General features: G+C 42.6%; 1 protein-coding gene across 3 annotated transcripts in view; it reads left to right on the top strand.

Moving 5' to 3' along the window:
* Positions 1 to 13,612, top strand: part of LOC132580966 (homeobox protein Hox-D3-like) — a 124,660-nt gene extending 111,048 nt beyond the window's left edge. For 2 of the 3 annotated variants that reach the window (XM_060251959.1, XM_060251958.1), the window contains exons 2-3: positions 10,756 to 11,134; positions 12,860 to 13,612. In XM_060251959.1, coding sequence (XP_060107942.1) covers positions 10,801 to 11,134; positions 12,860 to 13,536 — 1,011 coding nt within the window. In that variant the 5' untranslated portion in view covers positions 10,756 to 10,800 and the 3' untranslated portion in view covers positions 13,537 to 13,612. Of the gene's footprint in view, positions 1 to 10,433; positions 11,135 to 12,859 lie in introns of those variants that run through there. The other variant, XM_060251957.1, reaches the window with a different exon arrangement.
* The last annotated feature ends 5,604 nt before the right edge of the window (positions 13,613 to 19,216 follow it).

The following is a 19,216-nucleotide window of genomic DNA, read 5'->3' as shown; positions in this document are numbered from 1 at the left end:
AAAAAACTGGGGGAGTGGGGATGGAAGGGAAACATTCAAATATGGGGGCACTATAAGTTCACCCAAGCCCTTGAAAGTTGAAACAGAGGTAGCTGAGTAACGTATCAAATTTATTAATGAAATTATTAAAATAACTTTAAAAGTACAATTCTCAAGCGTCTCAGTACTAACATAGGTGTGCACAAACACTCACTTTATGGCTTGGATTCATATAGTGACAGGCTCAGGGTTTTTTTGTGAGCAGGAACACACAGGAACGTAGTTCCAGCTGGCTTGGCATCAGGGTGTGTGGCCTAATATGCAAATGAGTTCATGCTGGGCTTTTTCTATATGCACACAAAAAGCCCTGGACAGGCTTATTTTACACTGAATAGAATACTTCTTGTTTGTTTTCATCTATAAATAGAACTTTTATTTTAAAAAAATGACAGTTCTAGTGAAGGGATTGGAAGGCTCCAAAGGAGACCATAATAAACCTTTGCAGTTAGTGATACTGGTGGTGTGTGTGTGTTTGTATAGACTAGCCTCTTGGAGAGGGGAGACCCAGGTTCAGGCCCCCAGTCTGCCACAGGAGCTTTGCAGCTGACTGCCACACAGTCATTGTGTCTCAGCTAACCTACCTCATAAGGTTGTTGTGAAGCTAAAATGGGGCCCTGATTTGCTTGCTAACCTGCTTTTCAGCCATTTTTCAAGGGGTGGGTGGGGTCATATTTCCCTATTAAGACCAGTATTCAAGATTACATGGTTAGAATGTCAAGAGTAAGACTTTGCAGAGCTGTGCTGAAATCCTCACTCAACTGAAAAAGGCTTTGGATCAGGCTTCCCTGTTTTCTATCTGTTACTGCCTAATCTATCTCACAGAATTCTGGCAAAGATAAAATAAGAAAAGGGCCAACCACCAGCCCTGAGCTCACTGAAGGAAAGATGAAATGATTAAAAACAAACAAACTCTGATTTGTAGAATGCAGCCTTCCACATTATTAAGTTCCTTAAATTTATATCCAGTTCTATATTATTTAATTGTCGCATGATCAAATGTGAGTTTTTAAATTGTTCAATCAATTACTCAAGACACTTACATAGGAGTAAAGTAGTACCTTAAAAAAAAGAATTACATTTTTAAAATATTATTTTTGAATTATTGTTTTTGAAGGAACCATATTAAAAGAGTAATTTATAAGAAAGGGGACATGCCTCATTCAAAAGGGTGTCTGCCAATGCCAATGTGGATTTGGTAAAATTTAAAAAAAAATGTTATTTTTTTCAACCCCAAAATCCAGTAGGAAGCAACCAAACAAATCCTCCTACTTAATTTACAATCCTAAACAGTTACACCCTTTGAAACTCATTGAAATCCCTGGGCTTACAGGGGTATGAGTATACTTAGGATGGCACTATTAATGAAGGGGGGGGGGGGGAGGGATTTTATCCAGTCAAAGCATTTTGTTTTAACTGATAAATTGCACAGATACTGCCAGCCTGGTTTTAAAAGCAAAAGATGTTTAAGCAAATGATAATGCCAATAAGATGCCTAAGTATACAAATTATCTTTTATATTTATACTTTTGTGTTAGATATTTTCAGACGTGTGCATCTATTGGCTTTACCTAATTTTCCTTTCCTTTCCTTTCCTTTCCTTTCCTTTCCTTTCCTTTCCTTTCCTTTCCTTTCCTTTCCTTTCCTTTCCTTTCCTTTCCTTTCCTTTCCTTTCCTTTCCTTTCCTTTCCTTTCCTTTCCTTTCCTTATCTCCCTGGTGGCATTTAAGTAGCCTCTATGCAAAAGTGCAACCATATAGGAGCTCACTAAAAGGTTAACCTTTAGGGATAAACCACCAACTGCAGTACTGAGTACAACTGCACTGAAGTCAAGGAGCTTGGAAGGATGAAACTTTGCTTTGTTGCACTCTGAATTGCATATTAACAGGTCTCCCTCACATCCCCTTTAACAGTTTCCTTCCAGTTTTTAGAAAATAAAAGGTTGGGTCCAAACCAAAATTTCCACTCACACTTCTGTCAGTAGAACAGAATATTCCCCTCCACAATGCTGCCCACTGATCTCCCCAAAATGCAGGTTCTGGGGGACAGAAGACCCTCAAGAACAGCATGAGAGGTGAATTGAGAGTCTGTAGCAGAAAGGGAGGATTATTTCATCCCTTCCATCAGCAGACAACTTTGCCTGGATCTAACCCATTCCTTCAAAGCAAAGCTCTTTCATTCTATCATGCATTGGGGCAGAAGGGGAAGATCAAAATAATCAGGATTGCATAATGCTAAGGAGAAGAAAAAAGTTGCAAGCTACTTGGCCCCCAAAGTTATTTTATTCCTTTTGCCTTTCTGGCAGGACAGTCTAGCATCCTTGTGTTTGTGAACAGAGCAGAAAATTAATAGTTCTCAGGCATGATTGACATGTGGAAGTCCCTCAAATACATGTATTTGGGGAGGGGAATAATAATAATAATAATAATAATAATAATAATAATAATAATAATAATAATAATAATAATAATAATAATAATAATAATAATATTATTATTATTATTAGTGGCGGCAGCAATAATGTCTTCTTCAGTGAGATTCATGATCTCCCTAGGAATCAATATCAGGAAACAGAGTTATCACTAATGTTCCCTCTAAGCTATGGAGTCTTGTGAGCAAGAATTCTACTTAATGAGCTATTGGCATTAAAATTGTGAGCAAGAAATTTGGTTACAGTAGATTAGTGTGCTCTAGGGCCATCCTTCCTGAGTTAAAGCAAAAATATATGAGCCAGAGGCTAAAAAAATGTGAGTTAGCTCACACTAACTCGGCTTGAAGGGAACACTGGTTATCACCTACAGCTTACCTTCAGTCATAGCTTCCAGTACTGATTTTGGGCAGTTGATAGTTGTCCCTGAATATGAGAGTGGTGCACTAAGGAAACACATTCCAGTTTTCTTGGATTGTCCCCTTTTTCAAAACTGGTTCTGCTCTTGTTCCTTTTAACAACTGCCAAAAATGCAGGAATTTAGCCAGCAGGGAGCTCAGTCCCCACCCCATCCCACTCCCCTGGTAATTTATTATCATGCTAAATTTCACCTGCTAAATTCCACTCCATGTTAAAGGTACTGGACTGGGAGCAAGCAAAAAAGCTGAGGCTTCTGCAAAACCCACCAAATTGGCCTTGGGATTCTGAATTCTTTGGAGATTTTGTTCTACTGCTTTTAGTCGGGATTGAAAGTACAGTCCTAAACAGAGTAACACCTTTGTAAACCTATTATCTTCAATAGACTTTAAAGGTTGTAACTCTGTTTAAGACTGCACTGTTAACTTTTTTTTAAGCAGCATTATCTGTCTTGGGTGTGTGTGTGTGTGTGGAAGAGGCCTCTGTCTTATTCACACCGGCACAAACCAGCTTACTTCCACCCAGGCTATTAGTCATGTTACTCCTTCCATAATGTTTGCTATCATTGTACCCAGGACCAAATAGGATGAGGCTACCTCCCCTTTTAAGGAAAGAAGTAACCTGCAGTCACTGAGTGCCAACCAGCCAAAGTTAGTCACAATTAAAGTCTAATTGAAATCAATGAGACTTCAGGTAGTTATGATCAAGTTTTTTAATGGGACATTAGTCACAACTAGATATTGCTATGTTGTGCACCTCATATGTAATCCATCAATGGTCATTGGTCAGCTGTTCCTTGAATGAAATATATGGGCAAATTAAGTGCCATTTTCAGGGCTGAATATATTCTGTAGATGTACAAATGCACCAGTTTTGATGGGTGTCAAATACAGCATGCTGAGAATTCAGGCATTCATTGGGGGGGAGGGGTTGTAAAAAAAATTAGCAGCTTCTAGCCCTTATGACTGTGATCAGTGTAGACTTGGAACCAGTTGAGCAGTGCCCAGGGTAAGCCAGACAAGAAATTAAACATGCTTTCCTGAGATCAAGGTATCAGTATTCTGCATAGTTCTTTGACCATTCCCATAGCTTCCAAAACCAGGGGGAGAAATGCATAATACATAAATCTAGCCAGGTGAAAGTTGCAGATTTCAATTTTTGTCTTATGCAGAGCTGAGGCACCACTATGCAAGTGTAGAGGTTAAAGGTTAAAAGGTGTAGAGGTTAAAAGACTAGGATCTGGGAGACCTAGGTTTGCCAGCCTCCAGATGGGGCTGGAGATCTCCCACTTTTCCAACTGATCTCTAGCTGGCAGAGATAATCTTCCCTGGAGAAAATGGCTGCTTTAAAGGGTGGGCTTTATGGCATTGTACCCTGCTGAGGCCCCTCCCCTCCTAGAATCCCTCTCTTTCCTGGATCCACCCCCAAAGTCACCAGGTATTTTCCAACACAGACCTGGCAACTCTAGGGAGACCCCAGTTTGAATCCTCACCATGGAAGTTTACTGGGCAACCTTGGGCCAATCACACATTCTCAGTCTAACCCATCTCCCAGTTTTGTAGTGAGGATTAAATGAAGAATGATGTTAGCCGCTATGGGTTCTTGTTGGGGAGAAAGGTGGGATATAAATACATACATTTTTTCAAAATGTGCAAAGTATACCAGCACGGTGTAGTGATAAGGGTGTCAGGCTGGGATCTGGGAGGGTGAGGTTCCAATCCTCACTTGGCCTTTTAAGTTCCTTGGGTGATTGGGGGCCAGTCACACACCTGCCTAAGAAGAAGAAGATATTGGATTTATATCCTGCCCTATACTCTGAATCTCAGAGTGATCACAATCTTCTTTTACCTCCTCCCCCCCCCCCCGCCTTGCCCCACAACAGACACCCTGTGAGGTAGATGTGGCTGAAAGAGCTCCTACAGCAGCTGACTTTCAAGGACAACTCCTACAGAGTTATGGCTGACCCAAGGCCATTGCAGCAGCTGCAAGTGGAGGAGTGGGGAATCAAACTCGGTTCTCCCAGATAAGAGTTTGCGCACTTAACCACTACACCAAACAGGCTCTAAGATAAAATGAAGAAGAGGAGACTGCTGTAAACCACTTTAGTTCCCCATTGAGGAGGAAGGCAGGGTATAATTGAAGTAAATAACTAAGTAAATAATAAATGAAGTAAATAAATAAAATGCACACTGCTCTGTCAGTGAATTTGTCTTTGCACAGAGCATTGATGGCCATTCTACTTCTCTCCGTGAGGTCACAGCTATAAAGCTCACAGGCCAACTTAATATGATTTGCTTCCTTTGCTCTTGCCGAGTCCAATACACCTTTCAAAGCTGCTTTGTATGCCTGCCATCATTTCTACAGGCCAAGGCTTTCCCTATAGCCTCCGCTTATCTCTCCAAGGAGAATATTGCTTCCTTTTAAATAAAAATTCCCTACTGCAGAACTTACAAAGGCTTTTACTCTCCAGAACCAAAGGAAAGGGAAAGTGGGTGGATGAAAGAGATGCTAAAAAAATACTTCATGCTTATTTTCACACCTGATAAAATTAATATACATGGATATTGTATTGACTGGCAGCCAAATTCAGGAACTGTATAATATATATATATATATATATATATATATATATATATATATATATATATATATATATATATATATATATATATATATATATATATATATATTTGCCAAACACAGACCTCTCTGCACTGCAATTATACCATGCAACATCCTGCCTACATCACACATGTAATCCTGCCTCCTTTATACCAGCCTTTGACGACACAGCATCTTTTCAGGCACCCAAAATCCAGACTTCCTCTGCTGAAAATAAGACACATTTGCTGCTCTGTTCTTGTTAATAGGATGCACATTTACAATGCAAAATCCTCCTGGGACAACTCCACACTTCACATTTTCTAGTTGTGCACCAAAGTTATTCTATGTGTCCACTTAAAATTCTACACACAAACATATATATGTTTAAAATTATATAACATGTGTGTGTGTGCAGTGGTGACAGAAAGTGCCGTTAAGTTGCTGCTGACATATGGTGACCATGTAGGGTCTTCAAGGCAAGAGTCATTCACAGGTGGTTTGCCATTGCCTTCCTCTGCATCATAACCGTGGTATTCCTTGGAGGTCTCTCATCCAAATACTAAGCAGGGACAACCATGCTTAACTTCTGAGATCTGATGAGACTGGGCTAGCCTGGGCCATCCATATCAGGGCATGTGTGTATATATAAGTGTGAGTTTGTGTACAGACAGATATTTCCATTGATATATATGAACTAGTTTATATATTGTATATATAAACTAGTATACATCCTCTACATACTAAGAGCACAGAAGGATTCCTGCAAGGACCCCTGCAGATTACCATGACAAAAGCTTGCTGTGCCATATACTAGAGCACAAGTGCACAGAAGCACACATATACTGGACATGCAAGAGCTTTCTGGATGGAGTACCAAAGTACTGGGCTAAGAGCTTGGAGAGCCTGAACTCTATGATAGGATATTTTTTTTCCTATGGAGGAAGAATATTAGGATCGCAGATATGAGAGAAGATGCCAGACACTAAAGGGGGGGAGGGGCTGCAAAGTCCCAAGAAGAGGAGGGCTCAATACTCCCTCTAAGCTGTAGAGTCTTGTGAGCAAAATTCACTTTATGAGCTACTGGCATTAAAGTTGTGAGTGAGCAATTTGGCTACTGCATAAATTAGTTTGCTCCAGGGCTATTTTTCCTGAGCTAAGACAAAAACGTGTGAGCTGGAGGCTAACCTTAGAGGGAACACTGGAAGGGCTCTCCCTTCACCCAGGCAAGGTGTGACACTGAGGCTCTATCATGTCCCCAAGAAAGAAGCAAGGCAGACAGACCACAGAGCAAGGTCACTGTCAATCCTTCTTCGCAGATATTCTGAAGAATACATCTTCAGTTGTTATGTGGAGATAAAAGGGGAAATGTGCAGGGTGGCTTTCTACCCAATTGCTTAGCAATCCTGTTTCCAGCTTCCGGTGTGTGTAAAGGTTCTAGAATGACTGACCCAGGTACTTGGCACTTCCCCATCAAATCAGATTTTTTTCTTACTGATTGAATGACTTAAATGTAAATATGAAGTCTCTTTTATGGAGACTGCATTTTCTGATTGACTCCTGTTCTCTTCCTCCCCAGTTTTCTACTTTGCTGCCCTCTCCAATGGCTATGGGATGGCTGTGGCTGTGAAGTCCTTTGCAGCTCCCCTGCTTTCTCCCCTATTGGCCCCCACTTTAAGAGTTTCATTCCCTTTTTAGAAAACACTATTCAAATTGTAGCTCCTTCATCCCCTTCTGCCTTGGGGTTGGAGGGCATGGTTTGGCATTGTAGTCCTCTGTGCTATGAAGAGATTTCCTGCCCTAACTATAGGAACTGTTTATACAAAACAGCAGGTTTGCTCACCCAATTATGTACTGGTTAGGTGCAATGTCCAAATGGCCTCTTGGCAGAGAAGGAATCTCTCTGCAGTGCATTTGGAAGGGAGGTGGGGTGAGTTATGAATATTGGAGGTTATTCATTCATTTATATTTAAATTGATGCTCCACTGGCCAGACATCTAACGGTCCTCCAAGAAGCTTACATCACATCATAGTGCAAAGGGATGTAAAAAGGCAAAGATAAATTTGTTCAGTTTGGCAATAAAACTACATCTTGAAGTGATTCTCAGCTTGCAAATTCTAGGCAGAAGAGAATGCTTTTCACTGATTTCTGGAGGGGAAAAAATTAAAACCGTACACCATTTTACAAATGAAGAATTGGAGCATGTTTGTATCAGCTTTCCTTGCTAAGAATCATCCCCAGACTCACAACACTGTGCATTGCTAAAGGTTTTTCTATGCCTGCTTATACCTCACGTTTATTCTTCAAAAGCTATCAGCTGATTTAAAAGCCAAGTTGTTTGTTCTTTTTGGTTAAAGATTGATTAAAGAAAGAAAAGAACCCCAAGATTGCCCTACAGATCGCTTATGAGCATTTCAAAGTGTATTTCAGCATGTCCACTGGGTGAAATGGTGGTCTTGTGCTGCCTTAGTATTCATGCATGCAACTTGACACATGGATGTCTCCTAGAGAGAAGAGTCACCCAAACCTGTCTTCAAATAGATTTACCTTCTAAAGATCCTGGGGAGGAACCTGGACCTTAGAGAAAGAAAGAAAAATCACAAGTTAACTCATGCATAACAAAATTTTAGCAAGGTATTCCCGAAGGCAAAATAAACAACAAAATAAAGAGAGTGATTTACCGAGCATGGGGACCAGAAAATAATTTTTGTAAATAGGGACATTTAGGGGTGGAATTCTAGCAGGAGCTCCTTTGCATATCAGGCCACATACCCCTGGTGTAACTAATCCTCCAAAAGCTTACAAGGCTCTTTTTTGTAAGTTCTTGGCTACATCAGGGGTGTGTGGCCTAATATGCAAAGAAGCTCCTGCTAGAATTCTACCTTGATAGAATCTCTGCAACTGAGAGGGCTTGATGGGCTTCCTTAATGGAGCAAAGTCCATTAAAAGAGGGCCATCCCCCAAAAGAAGCTGCTTATAGCAGCAGCTGGTTCTACAGAAGGCTTGAATTACCCAGTGATCTGTAGGAAATGCAATTGGCAGAGTGTTACCACTTTGATCTGAATAACCCAGGCTAGCCTGATCTCATCAGTTCTCAGAAGTAGAGTTGCCAATCCCCAGTTGGGGGCAGGGCTCCCTGGTTTGGAGGCCCTCCCCTGGCTTCAGGGTTATCAGAAAGTGTGTGTGTGGGGGAGTGTTTTCTGCTGGGCACTCCATTATGCCCTATGGAGACTTGTCCCCATAGGCTATAATGGAGAATTGATCCATGGGTATCTGGGGCTTGGGGGGTGGGGGATGGGATTTTTCTTTAGGTAAAAGCACCAAATTTTCAGCATAGCACCTGGTTCCTCTCCTTAACACCCCCCCCCCCCATTTCAAAAAGATTGGACCAGGGGGTCAAATTCTGAGCCTCCAAAGAAGGTGCCCCCATTTTCCATTATTTCCAGTGGAAGGAGTGAGGTCCCTTTAAATGTGATGGCCAGAATCCCTTTCAGAGTTCAGTTGTGCATGTCAAAGCCTTGCTCTTGGCTACATTCCCAAAGTTCCCAGATATTTCCTGAGTTGGACCTGGTAACCCTACACGGAAACTAGGGTTGCCCTGGTCAGTATTTGGATGAGAGATCACCAAGGAATATCAGGGTCACTATGCAGAGGCAGGCAATGACAAACCATCTCCAAATGTCTCTTGCCTTGAAAACTCTACAGGGTCACCATAAGTCAGCTGCAACTTGGTGCGGGGAAGACTCTTTGAGAGCTACACATTTAAGGACTATTGTATGAGGAGAAGCAAATCACTGTATTTCTTAAAACAGACATTATCAAGATGGGTAGCTGTGTTAGTCTGTCGGTATCAGTAGAAAAGAGTAAAAGTCCAGTAGCACCTTAAAGACTAACACATTTTGTGGCAGAATATGAGCATTTGAGAGTCACTGCTCAGTTCTTCAGATAAATGAATATAACTTCAGTGACTCACAAAAGCTCATATCCTGCCACAAAATTTGTTAATAGAAATTATGGTCAATCTTGTTCTTGAATGGGTTTCTGAAGGACAGGGAGATGTTCAATCAACGCTTCAAACAATTCAGATTCTTTACCCAGACAATCATGCACCAATATGAAAGATCAGTCCATAAAGAATCCAATGGAAGAAATGTGCATTATTTTTGTTATTGTGCACATTGGGGGGGCGGGAAGGGGGGTATTTTCTATCCATAAACTTTGTTGGACAATGAAATCCCATCTCCAACCACCACAAGCGATGTCCAACTCCCCCCCCCCCCAATATCTTCCACCTTCATAATCATAGGGGCCAGAAACATGAGGTGTTAAATAATCAAATCTGAATTCTGTGCCCAGCAATACATTCTGTACATTTTCAGTGCTCCCACAGAATCACAGCACATAGCCCTTCTGTTTCGCATGGCACAGCACATGGATCTTCCTCCTAAGGCCATTACCCCAAAGTCCTCTCATGGTTTAATACCTAGGGATACAAATAGGACCTGCTTTAAAATGTCTCCATGCGTTCAGGCAAGCTGAAAGGGCTTGTGACACTCCAAAGATATGTCCATTTCACCTTTGTTCAACCTTTTCTGACCTGGATGGTCCAGGCTAGCTCAATCTTGTCAGATCTGTGAAGCTAAGCAGGGTGGGTCCTGGTTAGTTTTGGGATGAGAGACTACCAAGAAAATCCAGCATTGCTACAATGCAGGTAATGGCAATCCACCTCTGGTTGTCTCTTACCTTGAAATTTCTATGGGATTGCCATAAACTAGTTGCGACTTAATGGCACTTTCCACCTCTAAACTAGCAGCCCTCCCTAGATCTTGTGACAATGAATTTCACAAAATAATTACTCTTTGAGTGAAGAAGTACTTCTTTGGTCTGTCCTGTATCTGCTGCCCGTCGGGTGCCTGTTAGTTTTAGTATTATCGGGGAGGGAGATCAAATACCTTGTGAATGTATAGACATTAAACTAACCAGAGAATACTCTACACCGACATTTGTGGAGGAGAATGTCTGGAAGCAAATTAGTTTTGACTGCAGACAGGTTGAGGTTCAAAGACTGTCTGTGTTTAAAGATCATGTTCCTTTTTTTAGCAGGTTTGGCTGGGAAGCCAGTAGAGTTGGTGAGAGCTTTTATTAAGGCCTATTGACTTAGGATGTTTTCCTTTAGCTGTGAGGGCATTTGTTTGTGGAGGATCCTTCCTCAGCAGTAACTGGAGTTCTGTCTGCCATCTCATACTTTGGATTCCTTTGGCATTCATTTCAAGGTGTCCGTCTCCTTCCCCATTTCTTCAGTCAGTCAAGAACAGGAAATGCAAAAAGCTCCTCACCAAGACAACCAAGATCCCATTAGGAGAGATTCTTTTAGTCAGCAATCATTTCTGACTCCATTGGCACACGCAGAATTAGAAACATCTACAGGGTCTCCAACAGACCAAAAAGGTACCCAGCAGGGATCTCTAGAGAACAACAATGATCAGACCTCAAGAGCACAACAGCCTCCATTGGTTACTTCTTCCAACCCTTGTGGCGCCTCCACCAATGGCAGCAGGAAAGCCTATAACAGCCATTTACCAAAACAAGTCTTCCCTTGGATGAAGGAAACAAGACACAGCTCCAAGCAGAACAGCAGCCTTCCTTCTTCAGGTACTTTGTTTTATCTGTCATCTCCTGTGGTCACTGCAAATATGCATCTAAATAATAGATTGATTGGATTCCTAATACGTGTTGATGCCAAGCTCAAGAGCCAGTGTGGTAGGTAGAGTGCTGGAGTAGGGTTAGAGCTATGTGGCTTACAGGGTGACTTTGGGCCAATCAACAAGTCTCTCAGTATAGCCTCCCTCACATAATTGTTGTCAGCATAAAATGTGGAGGAGAGCATGATACATGTTGCCTTGAGTTCCTCAGAAGAAGAGTAAAGTGTTGTTAGTGGTAAGATACTTCTTGTCAGGGCTTTTTTTCTGGAAAAAGAGGTGCCAGAACTCTCAAGAGGGAAATGAAGAAAAAACACATGGGTATGCCTCATGAACTTTTAGACATTTTTTGAGAATTTGGTTTCTACAAATAGGTTTCGGAATTCCATTCTGCTGCATTCTCCCAGAAAAAAGGCCCTGTTTCTTGTTATATCTATATTCTACTCTTCCTCTTACATAGGGTTGGATCCAACCAGCTTTTCCACGAGTGAAAAGAGGAATGGGCCTCCTTTGACCACACTGGAGATCAGCCTGGACAAAAGCCATGTGTTGTGGGGGCTGTAATAAGGAGGGTTATTCTGTGAGATTGAATGGAAAGGTTGGCCAGATCCAAGCCATAGTTCCTAGATGGTCTTGAATAAAAGCAGATGGTGGGGGAGCTGCTGAATCATGGCATGTGTCTTAAGCATTTTCTTTGGCTTACTCCATGAAAATCATTGTCATTACTTTAATTATTTATATTTATATCTTACTTCATTCACTGACTCTCAAGCCATAGGACCAAAAGGTTTCAGTTTGCGAAGTTCTGTAAATCAGTCGGATATAGTGGATGGGATCAAAACAATACTCCCTCTAAGCTGTGGGGTGTTGTGAGCAAAAATTCTACTTTGTGAGCTAGTGGCATTAAAAGTTGTGAGATACTGCATAAATTAGTTTGTTCTGGGGCCATTTTTTCTGAGCTAAGAAAAAAATGTGTGAGCTGGAGGCTCTCAGTAATGTCTGAAAAGGGAGACAGATAGATGAACATTCCCATTCTTTGACAATCTTGTCCACCAGATATTCAAAGCTCTCTTTTAAAAGAATACAGAATTTCATCAGGTTGCATGGAATATTGTCCAGGTTTTTTTTAGATAGACATTTCCTTTAAAACACTTGAATTGTGCAAATGCTTACTTGTTCAGCACTGTCGAACTGTTCAGTGATCAGGGTCTCTCCTCACTGCAGTATCTTTGGTATCATTTTCCCACCATCACCACCACAGCTTCCTCCCTTGTGAGACAAATCAAGTGAGTGATCCCGCTCAGTCTTGTGCCATGTGGTGACTGGGGTGATGTCACCATTCTATATAGCCAATCAGATTTGGCTATGTGCTGTTGTCGGCCAAAAGTAATTGAGAGTGAGGGAAATACATGTGACTAAGCAGATGTTTTCATAAGGATTATTGAAGATAGTCACCACCGAAAAGATGATGTGGGTTTTCATACAGACAAAAAATGTTTGCAGAAAACTGACCCATTTTGGCTCCACTCTAAATCTTTATTTGAATTTGGGCAGTGTATAGCATACATATATTTACAGGTTTATAATAGGCAGATTTCCCCCTTGCTAAAATAGTTTGATTCTCTGCAAAGTCATCAGGATTCCAACTGAACAGAATCTTTTTATTTCCTTTATTCAGACCCCAGGAGCTCTGTACCCAGCCTCTCCTCTTCCAAGAGAGTCCGCACGGCCTACACCCATACCCAACTGGTGGAACTGGAGAAAGAGTTCCATTTCAACCGGTACCTCTGCCGGCCACGCAGACTGGAAATGGCCCAGCTTCTGCGGCTCTCAGAGAGGCAAATCAAGATCTGGTTCCAGAACAGAAGGATGAAATACAAGAAAGATAGCCGGGCCAAGGCGACCGCAAGGAAATCCCCAAGCCAAAGCCCTCCAGTGAGCGACTACTATAGTCAAATGGAAGCAGAATATGAGATGGCCACTCCAGGCTCATGTAGCAAGGGCCCGCGAGAGAGATACAGCTCCGTCGCCTATGCAGACACCCTCTTCGACAGCCCTTTAATGTCTGAATATGGGCCCCTCTCTTTGCAAGAAGGTCATCCTTACGGACCTCCGGTTCTGCAAGGGAGCCCGAACGAGATGGGAGAAAATTACCTGGGAAATGTGCCTGAGGCTGACTCACTCTTCAGCTTCCCTGACTGCTCCTCGGCAAACCTGGACTACAGCTGTGTTGCTGAAATCCCCGGCCAGCACCAGCTCGGGCCTTCCGACTCCCTTCCCATTTACACAGACTTAACCACACATCCTGTGCCTCAGGGAGATTCTCAGGGACCTGTAAATCTTATGCATCTGTGAGGGGGCTCCTTGCCATGGAAACCAAGCAGGGAAAATTGCTACAGTCCTATTAACTCATTAAAAAAAATACCTCTAAGTGCAACCACGAGTATTTCTTCCCGCCTCCCCACCCCCACCGCCTCTCTGCCCACCCATCACCTCCTATTTATTTAACTGTACTGAATGTTCATGGGTTGGGAAGAGGACCTTGCAGGACATTACAAAGTATTTTCGAATAAGATGGGATTGATTTTTTTTCCCAAAAAGAAAAAAAGAGGTCTGTCTGTGCATCGTATGAAATCTCTTTTTTTGGTAAAACAATAACTTTTGTGAATAACTTTGCAAAAGATGACCATGTTCTCAGCCATTCAGCAGCTCATCGGCCTTTTGAAGAGGGTAGCAATTAGGGAGGAAAAGAAATAGAAGACAGTAATCTTAGGTGGTCTGACTTTAACTTAAATGGAGTATTTCCATAGCCTGTTTTTGCCCATTGGCTCCATTTTCCTACTGTGATTCTCCCTGGCAATCAGGTGAAATCCACCCTTTATCCTGATTGGCTCCTTGCTCTCACAGCAAGGGTCTTGCAGCATCACTTGCCTCTTTATGGATGAATACAGATGACTATTTATTAACAAATAACTTATTATGGTGTGCACAGAAACTTGTGATCAGCAACTGGAAGACACAAGGCCAAACTTGTCCCCCTACAGGCTGCACTGTTATTATAATCATCAGGCCAGATGAATTTTACCCACTTCTGGTTACTCAGATTTCTGAATGGGTGGTAAAAGTCTTCATGCCACTTAGCAGGTTATTACAGCTCCCTGGCTAACCACATGTCTTTTTTGTCACATTGGGTGCATTCACACACACTAAATAACACACTTTGCGACTGGATTTTTACTGTGTAAGAATAGCAAAATTCACTTGCAAACAGTCACTATGTGGAAGCATCGAGTGTCTGGGCCTGGGCCTGGGTTCAAATCCCAACCTTGAACCAGTCCCTGTTTCTCAGTGTGACCTACCTCACAGGGTTGTTGTGAGGGAAAAAAAGGAAGAATTGTGTATGCCACCCTGAGATCCTCAGAGGAAGGGCAGGATGCAAACCTGACAGCCAGATAAATACACATCATGGCAAGTTCCCTAGAATGATCATCTATATCCACACAACACTAATGATTTTCATACTTTCTACACTCCAGGGACCCATTCTCTGTTATTTCTGTTAAGGAACCCTTGTGACTTGCAGAGGAGTCCAGGGGAATGTTTTAAGGGAGACTCAGGTTTCAAGGTATGCTGATGAATGGTCCATGGCTCTGATAAGACTCTATAAATCACACTGGAAAATGTTTCTTGCCTGACTGACACTACAGACTTTCTTACTGAGCTCCCAGTACTCTTCCAAGGAATGCCAGGGTTCCCTGGAACACAACATGAGAAACTACTGCCTTATATTACCCTACTCTCAAAACATTTTGTAATAAGGTTGTGCAGGGCTTTTTTTGTAGCAAGAACTCCTTTGCATATTAGGCCACACAGCCCTGATGTAGCCCATCTTCCAAGAGCTTCTTACAGGACCTACTCTTGGCTCTTGGAGCCAGTTTAGTGTAGTGGTTAAGTGTGTGTTGTGGGGGGAGAAGGCATGGGAGATTGTAAGTCGCTCTGAGTCTGATTCAGAGAGAAGGGCGGGGTATAAATCTGCAGTTCTTCTTCTTGGAGGAGTTCTTGGTACAAAAGAAGTCCTCAGGTTGTGTAGTTGTTGTAGACAGACCAGTCAGCTGTGTTCTCCTCTTTTGGCCTTTTCATCCTACAGGCCTCCAGCCACCAGGCCTCCCCCAATTGTAACAACTTGCCTTCGAAGACTGTCATGATTACTAGCAGTCTCTTTTGCAAGAAACCCTTCCTAAACTCTAAACCTGCCTTTAAAAAAAATCTAATAAGAATGTAAGAGAACCTAAGAGAAGCCATGTTGGATCAGGCCAATGGCCCATCCAGTCCAAAACTGTCACACAGTGGCAAAAAAAAAAACAACCCAGGTACCATCAGGAGGTTCACCAGTGGGGCCAGGACATTAGACGCCCTCCCACTGTTGCCCTCCCCAGCACTAAGAATACAGAGCATCACTGCCCCAGACAGAGAATTCCAACAATAGGCTGTGGCTAATAGCCACTGATGGACCTCTGCTCCATACGTTTATCCAATCCGCTCTTGAAGTTGTCTATGCATGTAGCTGCCACTACCTCCTGTGGCAGTGAATTCCATGTGTTAATTACTGTTTGGGTGAAGAAGTACTTCCTTTTATTCGGCGTAACCCAACCGCTCAGCAATTTCATTGAGTGCCCACGAGTTCTTATATTATGAGAAAGGGAGAAAAGTACTTCTTTCTCTACCTTCTCTACCCCATGCATAATCCTTTAATCCTCTATCATGTCACCCCTCCGTCGACAAAAATACCTCTTTGCGATGCAGCAATGGCAATGAAATCACCTGCAGCCGGCTGCGTCATGGCAAGCCGGTGGTTCGCTCCGCAGGCCATTGTCTCCCAGCCAGACAGGGCCCGTGCATACATGTTGGAAGTGACTCACCCTCCCCCCCCCCCCCCCGCTATTGTTACAAGGAGCAGTGCTTTTGCATCGCCACGGGTTTATTTCTGAAATGACGGCCGGGCTCTCTGCATCTTTTTTAATGTACTGTTTTGATACTGGGAAATAAAGAGGCTTTTTCAAACAGCATTGGGAAATTTTCTTGGCGCAGGCCACTTGCTTTTTCTCCTCGAACACTGCTCTGTTGTTCTTAGAATCACTTTGCCATCTTGTAGTGTACTAGGGGCTGGGCCTCACCCTTCCCTCACCCCCATTAATCATCCAGACAGCACGTACTTCAGAAGGCCTCTAGCTCTTTCATCTCCCAGTTAGTATGCAGCTCTGGAGCTTAGCGGGCTTGTGCTTTTTTTTTTTTTTTCCCCCAACTGGCCCCCGCCTTCCATTAAACCTCCTCCATTTCCTTGGACTACAGGTTAGCCAGACCGTCTTTCCTCCTTTACAGAGCTTCTAGATGGGCTAGCATCAAGTCACAAGAGACTTTAGGGTTAAGGCCCCAAAGTCCAGTTTGAAAAAGCTGCTCTGATTGGTTTGATGCTGTCTTTGGGTGTGGGGCCGGGGAGGATGGTCTGTCTATTTTGGTTCCAAAATAAGGAACCAATTTCCTCCAAAAAGTCAGCCACACAAAGCAATGGCCTTCTGCTAACTGCCAATTGCCCTTGATTTGCCTTTGTGAACATTTTTTTTTAAACCATCACAAGCATCTATTACAAACACTGTTAAGGTCACAGCAATAATCATTCAGTAGGAATCAGGGACAGGTACACACTGCTGAAGCTGAAATTAAATTTTTCACACATTTGAAATCTGAGGAGCAAACCAGAATTTAAACTTGATAATGGAAATTCGAAATTGTTTTCACATTTTATTTTCAAATTGTTTTCAAAATCAATCCAAGCAAAGCATTTCCCAAGTTCTGTTTGTTTCAGGAGGGAAATCGACCACATGGTTAAATTATTTCCACTAAAAGGAATGGGACTGAATTGAATGTGGACTCTCTCTTGCCCATAAATCTCAAGTCTTGTTGATTCATTTTCATGTAATGCTTCTGACCACCGATTTGTGAAGTTCAATATTTATTACATTTTGTTTCTTGCTATTAAACCCCAGGTCTAAGAGCATCCATGATTAGGAATTTGGGGAGGGAAATAAATAAATACCAGGAGGTAAATTCACATTTTTATGAGCAAATTCAGCTCTAGAAGAATTTGTTTGTGATTCGCCCTACCACCTTTTCCTGTTCTATTGGCCATCTAATGTGGCCACACTACATCTGGAAATTAAATATCTGCAGTAATGCTGTGAGCATCATTTGCAATGGTATACGCAACCCAATGCAGAGTTATACCCTACTAAACCCATAGGATTTGATGGGACTCAGAAGGGTGTAACTCTGCTTAGGATTGCAATAATTGTTTCCCAATGTATGCACTGTATATTCTCAGAGACAATCAATAAGTACAATATCTTTAAAATGTATCTCTGTAATGACAGGGAGGCTCAGTATCAGAGAATCCAGCATGCTCCATCCCAGGCACTGTCCAGTTACAGGGAGCTCTGGTAGCAGACCTGGAGCAGTCCCCTCTGTCTGAGGCCTGCTTCTACATGCTGCAGAAATGCAGAATTCTCAGGTAATAGAATGGGCTGTACCACTTCAGGCTGGGGGGGAGGGGTAGCATGTTCAATATTCAACCATGTAAAAACTCCCTGAAATTAAAAAAAAAATCAGAGAGAAAGGTACTCTTCAGGTCCTTCCCATGCTATGTGGGTTTTCAGCTTATAGGAAATTGTCAAGGAGACATTTGAAACATTTCATCCTTCCCCTGTAGTTTGAAGTGGTACAGTCCATTCTACCCCCTCAGCTCTCTATTACTTCCTGCTCTTGCATGGGTAGATCAGGACCCTGGAAAGCTGCTGCTCGTCTCAGTGGACAGAACCAGGGTAGATGCACAGATGGTCTGACTCATTGCTGGGTGGCTTCCTTTGTTTGCCAGAAAATCTTAACTTTCTGTTTGGCACATCCCCACAATGCATCCCAATTGCACATGAGCTCTCTATTCCATGACTGTCCTTTGCTTATGTGCAAGAGGGGCTGGCGAGACTGCAGAATAATGGTTGCCAGCTCTGGCTTGGGGAATTCATGGAACTGGGTGAGGGGACTGAGCCTAGGGATGGTAGAGTTTGTGGAGGGGGAGGGAGCTTGCCTGTGATGTGATGCCACAGAGTCTGCCCTCTGAAGCTGTTGTTTCCTCCAAGGGAACAAAGTTTGAGTCAGTGCTAAGACCAACAAAGTTTTATTCAAGGTATAAGCTTGCATGTGCATGCACATTTTTATCAGATACATGCACTCAAGCTTTGCTCTTATTGATTTGATTTCATTTCTATCCCACCCTTCCCACAAATGGGTTCAGGGTGGGTTACAACACTGGATTAAAACAATAGATCAGACATAAAATTAGAAAATTCTAACCCCTAACATGATGGCGTTCAGGCAACTGGTGTGACCTGATAATATCCAATTAAAAAGGTGGCAAATGCCCTGTTCTTGACCAGGCCAAGGCACGGCTTGTCATCCAGAATCCTACAAGTCGACCTTATAAATAATGACAGATCATAGGAACTGATAACAGGATTGGCCAAATGGTATTTGACATCCATATCCTTACCCAAAAGCCTAGCAGAATAGTTCCATCTTACAAGCCCTGTGGAATTGTAAAAGGTCCTGCAGGGCCCTGAGTTCTACGGGAAGTTCATTCTACCAGGTTGGGGTCTGGCCAAGAATACCCTGAACCTGGTTGAGGCTAATTGGATGTCTTTTGGCCCAGGGATCACCAGTAAGTTCTGATCTGATGAGAGTAAAGCTTGATGGGGCACATATGGGAAGAGGTGGTCCTGTGGGTATGTTGGTCCCTGGAAGCTCAAGACCTTAAAGGTTAACACCAACACCTTGAAATGGACTCGGAATTTTGTCTTCTGCTTCAGACCAACACAGCTACCCCACCTGTTTTCTCCAGGGTAACTGTTCTCTGCAGTCTAGAGTTCAGTTGTACTTCTGGGAGAACTCAGGCCCCCACCTAGAGGTCAGCAACACTATTGCTAGG

Source organism: Heteronotia binoei, chromosome 13, assembly GCF_032191835.1.
Source record: "Heteronotia binoei isolate CCM8104 ecotype False Entrance Well chromosome 13, APGP_CSIRO_Hbin_v1, whole genome shotgun sequence".
Lineage (NCBI taxonomy): Eukaryota > Metazoa > Chordata > Lepidosauria > Squamata > Gekkonidae > Heteronotia > Heteronotia binoei.
The sequence above is the reverse complement of the archived record's forward strand: the minus strand, read 5'-3'. Positions and strand labels throughout refer to the sequence as shown.